Raw genomic sequence first — 10,482 nt, forward strand, 5'->3', positions numbered from 1 at the left:
TCGGGTCTTGTCTATTTGCCAGGTAACCATGGTAACCTCCCTGCCCAAAGTACAGATTCTTCCTTGTCATAGTCTGACTCTCAACACTTCAGAGAAACAGAGAGAGGATGAAGACGCATATAATCTTTCTAAGAAATGGATATGTAAAGCGCCATATAAAGATGTTTAGATTTTCGAAACATTTAAACATCATGTGTGAAATGGAACAACGGTTATATAGCAACAACAACAACAAAAAAAAAAAATGCACACCTCTCTTTCAACTATAAGTCTCTTATACTCTCAAGCATTTGGTTGTCAGCAGTCAGGTATATGGTTTAGTACTGAATATTTAATTGAAATGTTTAAATATTGCTGTCTCATGACTGCAAAAATGTATGTAACAGTTGGGCAACAAAACTGCAGCGCTGTTCAGTTTTCACCCCTGACACCATGTAACTGAAACAGGAAGCTGTGTTTCTTCAGTGCTACTTCCTTAACAAAAGTAGCCTGACATTTCACTTCAGTTCTTTGTTGCTTTTTTGTTTGCTTGGGGGAAAGTGCATAATACAGGAGTGTTACATCTGAGACTGTCTGCCAGGGTGGGATTTCGATTGTCACAGTGTCGACTTGCGAAGACGTTCACAAGAGACGAGTCAGAGCAGAGAGCAAGGCCAGGGCGCTCGTGTGGCTGATGCGCTGCTAAAGGTAGGCCTGTTTATTCAGATGTGTGTCGAGACATGAAGCAAAGGCTTGTGTCATCTTGAGGCAAATAGGCCTGACAACTGGCACCACACACAAATAAACATTTCTATCTCCAGCTGTGTTGAAGATGTTTTCTCTGTCAGTTTGTTGTGTCAGTGCTGGCATTATGTGTATATGTTTGCGACAGAAAATAAAGTAAACTATTCACACCCTTCTATCAAGAGAACATCTGATTTGAGTTCATTTATCAAAGTGCTGATTTAATTCACATGTTATTCGAATCATGACCTTAGCATAAATAGTGAATTGCATCTTATAATACTAAAGTTAGGGTTTAAAAACAGACATTTCACAGAAATAGATTAAACAAATACCTCTGAGAGCTTGGTAATGTTTTTTTTTGTTTGTTTGTTTTTTGCTAATTCTACAGATTACTGTTTATTTTGTTTACTTTTGTTTACTTATCCATTTTTTTTTTACATATAATTACAGAACAGCAGTTGGATGAAGTGATGGAATGTGAGCAATTTAATGAGGGAGCTTTCCAAGGTGAGTGTTTGACTGCAAGGCCTTTACCTTTAATAAGCTACAACCCCATTAATAGCTGTGAACATCACAGAGCCTGTGCTAGCCTTTTCATCCCCTGCATCTGTATTACTAAATAAAACATGAAAAGCCTTCTTGTGTATGGTGCTGAAATGTAAAAAAAAAAGAAAAAAAAGTGACACACCACTAATATTATTTTATTATGAAGGAGAAAGACGAAAGATAATCCAGCCTTCATCTATAAATGATCCCAAACTAGTGAAGCTTAAAGAGGTGAGATCCTGATTATACTGTAAATTATACTATGTCTTGTATACTGTGGGAATGTTACATCCATATCTAACCTATCTGGCTGAACAACAGGTCTTGGTGGAATGGATAAACACCACTCTGAAGGAAGAACACATTGTAGTCCAGACTCTGGAGGAAGACATCTATGATGGACTTGTGATTCATCACCTAATACGTAAGAAATTGGCATTCATTTTTAGTGCAACAGTCATTACAATAACATTCGTTTGTGGAAAAAAATAAAAAGTTACATAATTAGATTTTTTTTTTTTTTTTACCCCTCAGGCAAGTTAGGAGGAGTGCATTTACAAGTTGAGGAGATCGCACTTACTACTGCTGCTCAGATGTACAAACTGGAGCTGATTCTACAGGCCCTCAATCAGAAGCTAGATTCTGGTGCTAAAGCAGACAGTACAGCTAAATGGAGTTCTAAACGTGAGTAATTATTGATTTCATTGCTTATTATACAAGAGTTTACAAGAGAGCAATCTGATTGGATGAGAGGTATTGCAGAAGTAATGAGAATGGACGGTAACACCATTGGGAAGTTCAACTATATGTATTTATGTTCCAATCATTAATTTAAACTGTCAATCACCAACAGTGGTGAATGTAGGTTGGTGTGGAATGTAATACTAAGACGAGAGCAGTAATCTGCCAGGATGCACATTCAAAACTAGTCACAGACACTTTTTTTTTAATACATCTGATAGCGTTGTCATTTTAAACAACACTCCAAATTGCCTGCATGTTGTTTGATTTATGTCTTAGCCAAGCTAGAAAGTTAACTAGCTTCTATCACAGGGCCCTCTGTAACCCATAATCAAGAGCACTACTCGGTTATTTGAGCAAGTAATGGTACACTAGCTTTTCATTTAACTCAGAACCCAGAGGTTAATGGAACTAATATTCTAATGGAATAAGTGGAAAACCTCGGATTACGAGTAACGCGATTTACGAGTGTTCCGCAAGACGAGCAAAGATTTCTAATACATTTTGACTTGAAAAACGAGCATTGTCTTGGTTTACGAGCACCAAGTATCATGTTTCACGCATGCGCTTCTTGTTTTGATGCCGAGCGTCACGTGATCACAACTGAGCCAACGGTTTTTCTTGCGCTGCAAAATCGTCTTCCCTGGTGGGTCTTAGTGCTCGCCTCTTACTGGTATAATCAACATTCGTGCACACATGTAGCCTACTGTTTACTATAAAACTGTAATAATACTATAACACATGTGTGTAAAACATATTTTATTTTGTGTTAAAGCGTGTGTGTACAGCGCGTGTACTGTTTCTTATAACACACGTGTGAGCGCGCGAGTAAAGCAAAAGAAATTCTCAATACAGAGGTTAAAAATCAATTTTCTTCCTCATCGCTGTGTGTGTGTGTGTGTGTACACTTCCTACACTTTACTCGTGTGAGGGCAAACTAACAAAATCACTGCTGTAAATTAAAACAAACAAATGAGCCAGCACCTTACCTCTGAAAAGATTTGTGACAAAGTTTCTTCGGGGGGGCAAAGTGTGTCTCTTGCCTTAATTTCTGTGCGCATTTCACACACACACACACACACACACACACACACACACACACACACACACACACACACACACAGCGCCTGCATGCACAAAGGGAAACATTTATCTGCCGGGATTTATTTTTTACTTTTTTGAAAGGTAAAGTGCAGGTTAATTTTTTTTTTTTACTTAATATTTTGTATTAATTATTTTTATGTATTTATTTTTTTGCGAATAATTTAAGTTTCCATTATTTCCTATGGGAAAATAAATTTGGTTTACGAGTGTTTCGGAATACAAGCCCACTTCCAGAACGAATTATGCTCGAAATCCGAGGTTCTACTGTAATTGAAATGATTTATATTATCATAAAAAAATGTTTTCGGAACTGTTGTATGAAAGCAATATCTACTTAAAGTTGTGCTGTTGTGCTGGTTATCATCATGGCTTTAATACCTGTGGTGCTCTGGAAGCGTGATGGTAACCAGCACAACACACTTCATGTAATATTGCTTAATTAACTGTTTTTTTTTAACGAAATTTGTCATTCTCATTAGTGCATTTTATTATTTGTATTAATATTATTTAACTGCTTAAAAAGACATGCATATAAACTTTAACACCTGTACTGATGCTAATACTCCTTCTCTGTATAAGGCATGGGGCAGAACATACCCTGGCATTTAGCTATGTAAGTAAGGGTTAATGGTCTTGTTCAAGGACCTCTATGACAGCCTTCTTAAGTCCTATGATTATCATTTATAACCTTTCATTCATTACAGAATAATGAATGGTGAACTTGCTGCTCTGTTCATTCTTAATTAGTTTAATATATAAACGTAATAATTTTGAGTGTGTGATTAAGGCTTTCTCTGCTGTTAAGTCATTCATAGTCGAGACCTGTTGTCCACTCTGCATCTGCTGGTTGCCATGGTGAAGTGCTACCAGCCTGAACTGGCCCTTCCCCAAAATGTCACTGTGGAAGTCGTCCTGCTTGAGGTGATTTTTGAATATGATCTAGTAAAAGTTACAATGGACTTGCACAGTATCATCTTAGACTGAACATAACATAACTTCACTAACTACAGCAATGTGTTAATTAAGTAATGCAATAATGTTTGGCAAGAGAGTAATTTAAATAACAGAATTAATACACTAAGAGAAATTAATCATTAATTAATTATAATTATTATTTTTTTCCTGACATTTTTTGAAAATCTTCTTTTCTTTGTACTTATTGCTGTTGAATGCCAGTCACTGGTAAAATACCTAGCAAATGTACAGAACAGCTTTTTTGACTTTCTTGATGACCCCTAAATTCCATAAGAGGACACGTGCACTGCCAGATGTGAGACCATACAGTTGGGGCAAAAAAAATAATTAAAAAAGTCACCCACTCTAGGAAAATGATTCCTCATGCTCCCTGAATCACTCTTTCTCAGTTTAAGTTCTGAAATATGCCTGGTCTATCAGGGAGAAAAACCTCCATTGATGGCTTAACCTGGTTCTAGTCCAGTCCATCCTAGTCATTACCTGACAATTTTATTGCTACATGATGTTGCTGAAACAACCCCACATCATTACACTGCCTCCAGACACAAGTGCAGTGGCCATTATGCACGATGGATGCATCGCTTCAATCTCCATGATTTTTTTCTCGAGCACATTTCTTTTACAAAGCTGACAGTTCAGCACTATCCTTCCAGGTTTTGATAAGATCTTAAAGTGTTCTTAACACCCTCTTAGTAAATTCAAATATTCTTAGTTGTTGTTTTTTTTTTTTTTGCTTGATAAATCCATTTGTGTGCAGCGTGATAAATGAGGCCCATTGTTCCTAATGTAGCACATCATGTTTGTGCCCTCACCAAAACAATATTATACGCTTGTTTCTGATCATCTTGCGCTATCATCAGTGCATGCTACCATTAGGTAGGTCTTGTGGAAGTACATACATAATGCAACAGGGGGTGGGATTCAGGATGTGCAATATGTGATATAGTTGCGGTTTCGTAGTTTCTCAGGCCACTATGAAGTGCACAAGTTTCCAAATGATTATTTCCTTTTGTGGAAGTAAGTAAGAAATAGTATACTGAATATCCTTGTCCAGTTCAACATGTTTTAACTTTGTTAAATTGAAGACACATTCCTTGTATAACATCCCCTCCTGATTTTTAATATGTAGGTAAACAAAAGTGGCATCAAGTCCGAAAAGCAGATAGAATACATCACTTCACAAAGGTATAATTATAAAATACCATTTAAATTAATTATATGATCCATGGTATATGCATGATGCATACTAAAATACTTAGTCTTTACCTATCTCATGTTAAAACTCAATTCCAGTGAGGATACAGAAGATTGTAAAAGTAAGTCGAGTTTTTATTTGCGACCTATCTTTTTTTCTGTGATTATGTACTAATTAGTAATGTAAACCCAAAAATATTTTAATGTCTTTCTCATCAGAAGATGATCCCATAGATGAGCTGCTTAAGCTTGAGACACACAAAATTGCCACAGTCAAAAAGGTAGAACACTATTGTACAGTACTACATCTGCAATTAGAACAGTAATACAGTCAAAACAGTTATACTGTTAACTAACTACTGATACATTTTACCATTATCTACATTATCCACAGGCCCTCTTGCACTTTATCAATAAGAACATGTCACCATTAAGGTTGCAGGTGTCAGACATGGAAAAACAGGTAAATCAACACACTTGATTTATTTTCTCAAAGAAAGTAAGGCAGTCAATACTTAACGGTAGTAACGGTAAAGCTTTCTATCTACTGTAGGCAATAGGTACATTACTAATATTTTATAAATAGTATGCTGTATCACACACCCATGTTTTAAGTTAGACAAGATTAGATTAGACTTATTACCAGAAATCTAAACACTGTAGTGTTAGTTGAAGTAAAGTGACAAATTAGATAAGATGTCAGCTAAGTGACAGTTCTAGTGCAAACAGCATAGAATATAAATAGACATGAATGCAATGACTAGGATGTCCAAAGAATGACTAAAATCCAAAGACACCACAATGCAACTTAACATAAAGTGTTTGTACTGTATAAGAATATGCAAAAGTGTATATAATCATTAGAATATAATATTGCTATAATCAGTTTGCAGACGGTGTGATTCTGCTTTTGCTGATTGGTGAGTTGGAGGGCTTCTTCATTCCACTCTACGAGTTTTACCTCTCCCCTGCCAGCCATTCAGAGATGGTAAACATCATAGCAAATTTTATGGTTATAAAGTGTCTATGTATTCTCCCTCATGTACTGAAAACAATAATCTAGAAGTAAATTACTAGTCATGAAGCTTTATAATGAGGACCTACAATAGGACAGAGAAAGGAAATCTGTTTTCTAAGTGATTATATGTTACTACCCCTGTGCTAAAATTATTCTACATCTATATCTTACTTAGCTGTAACTATGAAAGAGCATCTGGATTAAAACCGAAGTATTTCAGTTAGGTTAGTGCAAAATAGATAACTCTCTCACTACCCATCTATGAATAACTATGTGTTTTAACAGTATACCCAGGAATAATGGCACCTGGCCATGAACCAAAATGCAGTTACCAAGATATCAGTCCAGTCATGTTCTAACTATAAAGGCATGTGAAGCCTTAATCGTATAATTCATAATTCAACTGAGACACTAGGCCTGAACCACAAAATAAGCAAATCAATATCAGTGCTGGTTTTGCTGTAATAGCTTGTAGTTTAGTTTTAAATGTAATTGCGCAGAAAAAGTTGACATCAATAAATTTTCTGTTTGTTTGTACAATAAATTCAACTGTATCTCCTAATAATGTTGCCTCTCTTTACCTGAATTACTTCTAGCTTCATAATGTCACCCTGGCTTTGGATCTACTTAATGACAGAGAAATACAAGTACCAAATGTTGGCCCAGAAGGTGAGAAAGAACTTATCTATGTATGCTTTGTAAAGGTCTGTATAAGGATTTTATCTCTTATGCAATATCAATGTTTGAACTTTTTTTTTTAAGATCCTTGAGTAGTGTTTGAATTGAAATAAAGATAAACTCACCTTAAAGTTGTGCAAGTGATGTTTGATTTTACCTGCACAGTCATGTAATTTTAACTGATTTAAGAAAGGTGACTAAATAGTTCAACAAATTCCTCAGGAAGAGTAATTAATGAACAACCGAAATTGTACAGTGATCACTCACAACATTAACACCATCTGTTACGTGGTGTGGTATGGAGAGCTGCAACACGAGATGTTTTAATGTTTGTAAGATAAACATGGGAAGACCTTTCCGTTTGGAGAAATTGTAAGGTTATTAATTAGTTAACTCAACGAAAACAAACAAAATAAACAAAGCTCCGCCGTTTACGAAAATGGACGGGACTCTGGGAACTAAAAATAAAGCTATACAGTATCCTTCTGTGTGCTTGTTTGTCTGTCTGTCTGCCTTTTTCTTTTTTTCTTTCTTTCTTTTAAAAATAAATAAATATTAATAATAATAAAAAAATGTTGGCTATTAAAGAAAGGTATTAGGACACCCAGTACATCACAGCCTGCTGCATATGGGGATTAGCAGGGAAATAGTTAAAGGTTGCTGATATGCCCTACAAGTTTTCCAGATCTTAATCCAACCAAGCATCCATGGTACAGTATGTTAATTGTGTGCAAGGATGTACAGTGCTGTGAAAAGTGCCCTATACTGTATTTGTCCTTCCTGATTTTTTTGTTTTGTTGTCACATATTTGTCATATTTAAAAGATTGAGATCATCAAAAATATATACATTGCACAAAAATAACCTAAGTAAATACAAAATGCAGTTTTTAAATTATAATTTCATTTATTAAGAGAAAAATGCTATCCAAACCTAACTGGCCCTATATGAAAAAGTAATTTCCCTCTTGCTAAATCATAAATGAACAGTGATTTTTGAAAAGCTGAGTTAAATTTTACTTGGCACCTGATTTTAACCTGTCTGACAAAGTGAAGCATGCTAAAAGATCTAAAAAAAATTAAATAAAAAAAAAAGCAGCATTATCTAAAGAAGTTCAAAAACATATAAACAGCAAAGTAAATGACATGACTGATGGAACTGTGAATTCTGCGCTCTACCAGAAAATCCTGAAGGAGACTGTCCAGTCATCAGTTTGTGACCTCAAGCTTTAGCGCACTTGGATTTGTGGCAGGACAATGATCCGAAACACACCAGCAAGTCCACCTCTAAATGATTCAAAATTAAATATATGAATAAGGGTTTTAGAGTGGCCTAGTCCGGCCTTAAATTCAATTGAAATGCTGTTGCATGACCTTTACAGGTTTAACTCTCCAACATGGCTGAATTAGAACAATTTTGCAAAGAAGAGTTGGCCAAAATTCCTACACTACAATGTGAAAGATTTATTGCTAGTTATCGCAAACATTTGATTGCAGCTGTTGCCATCATGAGTGGCACAACCAGTTGTTAGGTTTAGGGCCAATAACTTTTTTTCACCGGGCAAGGTAGGTTTGGACAGCTGTTTTCCCTCAATAAATTAAATTAAAAATGAATTTTGTATTAACTCAGATTATCTTTGTGTAATATTAAAATTTGAGTGATGATCTAAATCATTTAAGTGTGACAAATGTGCAAAAAACATGAATTTGAAAGAATGCAAATACTTTTTCACAGCACTGTAGATGATAGCCCCCACATTCCTATCTACTGTATCTTACACTCTATGGCCAAAAGCCTGTGGATAAATGAAGCTTTTGTACATCCCATTCAAGGTTTAAAATACAGTATTCAATGACATCCTATGCAATTGTGTGTTTCTAATTATGTGTCAACAAGTAGGGGAAGACCCACAGACCTTTTTATATACTGTATAGTGTATGAATTTATTATTTGTGCTATTCTGCAATCAGAGAGAAGGGAATCATTCTCGTATGTAAATAATTAAGTAGAAATCACTTGCTGCTCAGAGGTCATAATTGTTCATCTCAATAATCAATCATTCATTAGTTCTTCATTTGCTGAGTTTGGCAGAAAAAGTAATTGAATAAAAATAAGGACGATCCGAATTTTAAGTTAATTTCCTGCACCATAGAAAGATAATAAGCATGCAATAGTAAACTAAAATAGGCATCATGTGTGTATGCTTATCTATAATTATGTAATGAATTGATCGTTATGTATGTAGTTGAGTATTGTGTAACTAATTGGTCTATAATGTTTTATACATTTGTACATGCACGTGTGATTTTCCAAAAAGAGAATCTTTTCATGATTCCCTGTCTTCTGTGCCTGATCTTCTATTTCTACAGATATTGTGTCACAAGATGAGTCGGCTACACTGAAAGTACTCTACGCCTTGTTTAAGAAACACAAGGACAAATAATCCCCTACAAGCCACAGCTACAGCCTTTGATGAAAATGACTTTAAAAGTCATGGGATAAGCTTTAAATCCTCCTGGAGTGCAATTTTGTAATGATACAGTATATACATAGTCTCAAAATTGTAAAAACAGCTCATAGTCATCTAGTTTAATAAAAATGAGTGAACACTGGATTTCTCAGCCCATTACACAGATTGGCTGTGGATAGTGGCAGCATGGTGACCCCCCCCCCCTCTCCATTTCTCCATCCCTTGTCTTCCCACACACTCTTTAATTGAATGAGTGCCCTTGAGGTTGTCACTCATTCTTATAGACGGACTTCTTTATGTCATCTCTCTTCCTGTCAAATAAAGACCTTTCCATCAAAAGCTTGACGTGTGTCCTTCATTCACCCTGTTTTTGTCAAGAGTCTTTCCCACTGTCTTCACCCTTATTTATTGACTGATAACAAACAAACAAACAAAACAAACAAACAAAAACTTCTTATATGGAAGTGCTGTCATTGTGTGTAGATGGAAAAACCTCAAACTGTGCATTTGGGTGTTTAAATATATCAGGTAGAACCAAAGTTATGATTATTTTTATCAAGTTTTAATGCTTCAGGAATATAGGAATGAGATTGCAAAAAATGTAGAACTCACAAAATGCTAATTTTATTATTATTATTATTATTTATTTTTTTTGATCATAGAAAAAACAAAAACAAACATTAAAAACATACGTTGAGTTTATTTCTCTTGAAAGAAACTAACATACAGACTATCAGTGTGTAGACAGTGTTCATATCTTTCACAGATTCTCAAACATATCTCGGAACAAAGGTTGCTGCACTCCTGCAAAAAGAGATGATTTGCTCGCAGAATGCAGATGGTGGAAACTCAGCTATGAATACATTTTCCTCTATTAAGAGACTTATTTCCAACAACAAATGCACAACAACTGGATTCACTATGCCCTGTAAACAAACGCAAAGTGAGTTTCAGTACTGTATATTTTGGCGCATACTGTACCATATTTGCCTACTGTACGTGACAAGTTTAATTTATGTGTTAATATTTAC

The 10,482-nt window shown here is 35.3% G+C and overlaps 1 protein-coding gene across 1 annotated transcript; it reads left to right on the forward strand.

The window, feature by feature from the left end:
* The first annotated feature begins 273 nt into the window (after positions 1-273).
* parvg (parvin, gamma) lies at positions 274-9,790 on the forward strand. Its single transcript, XM_053481448.1, has 13 exons — positions 274-687; positions 1,177-1,233; positions 1,439-1,503; positions 1,594-1,696; positions 1,807-1,956; positions 3,923-4,038; positions 5,222-5,277; positions 5,386-5,408; positions 5,506-5,567; positions 5,681-5,749; positions 6,173-6,274; positions 6,901-6,973; positions 9,351-9,790. The coding sequence occupies exons 2-13, from the start codon at positions 1,197-1,199 to the stop codon at positions 9,422-9,424; spliced, it is 930 nt and encodes a 309-aa protein (XP_053337423.1). The 5' UTR covers positions 274-687; positions 1,177-1,196; the 3' UTR covers positions 9,425-9,790.
* Positions 9,791-10,482: the final 692 nt, after the last annotated feature.

Source organism: Clarias gariepinus, chromosome 2, assembly GCF_024256425.1.
Source record: "Clarias gariepinus isolate MV-2021 ecotype Netherlands chromosome 2, CGAR_prim_01v2, whole genome shotgun sequence".
Lineage (NCBI taxonomy): Eukaryota > Metazoa > Chordata > Actinopteri > Siluriformes > Clariidae > Clarias > Clarias gariepinus.

What these genes read in the sequence shown, in the direction of transcription:
- parvg (XM_053481448.1), top strand. Translation starts at nt 1,197, where the DNA reads ATGGAATGTGAGCAATTTAATGAGGGAGCTTTCCAAG. An exon ending in AACTAGTGAAGCTTAAAGAG is followed by an intron (nt 1,504 to 1,593) that starts GTGAGATCCTGA and finishes GCTGAACAACAG; the next exon opens with GTCTTGGTGGAATGGATAAA. An exon ending in AAATTGCCACAGTCAAAAAG is followed by an intron (nt 5,568 to 5,680) that starts GTAGAACACTAT and finishes CATTATCCACAG; the next exon opens with GCCCTCTTGCACTTTATCAA.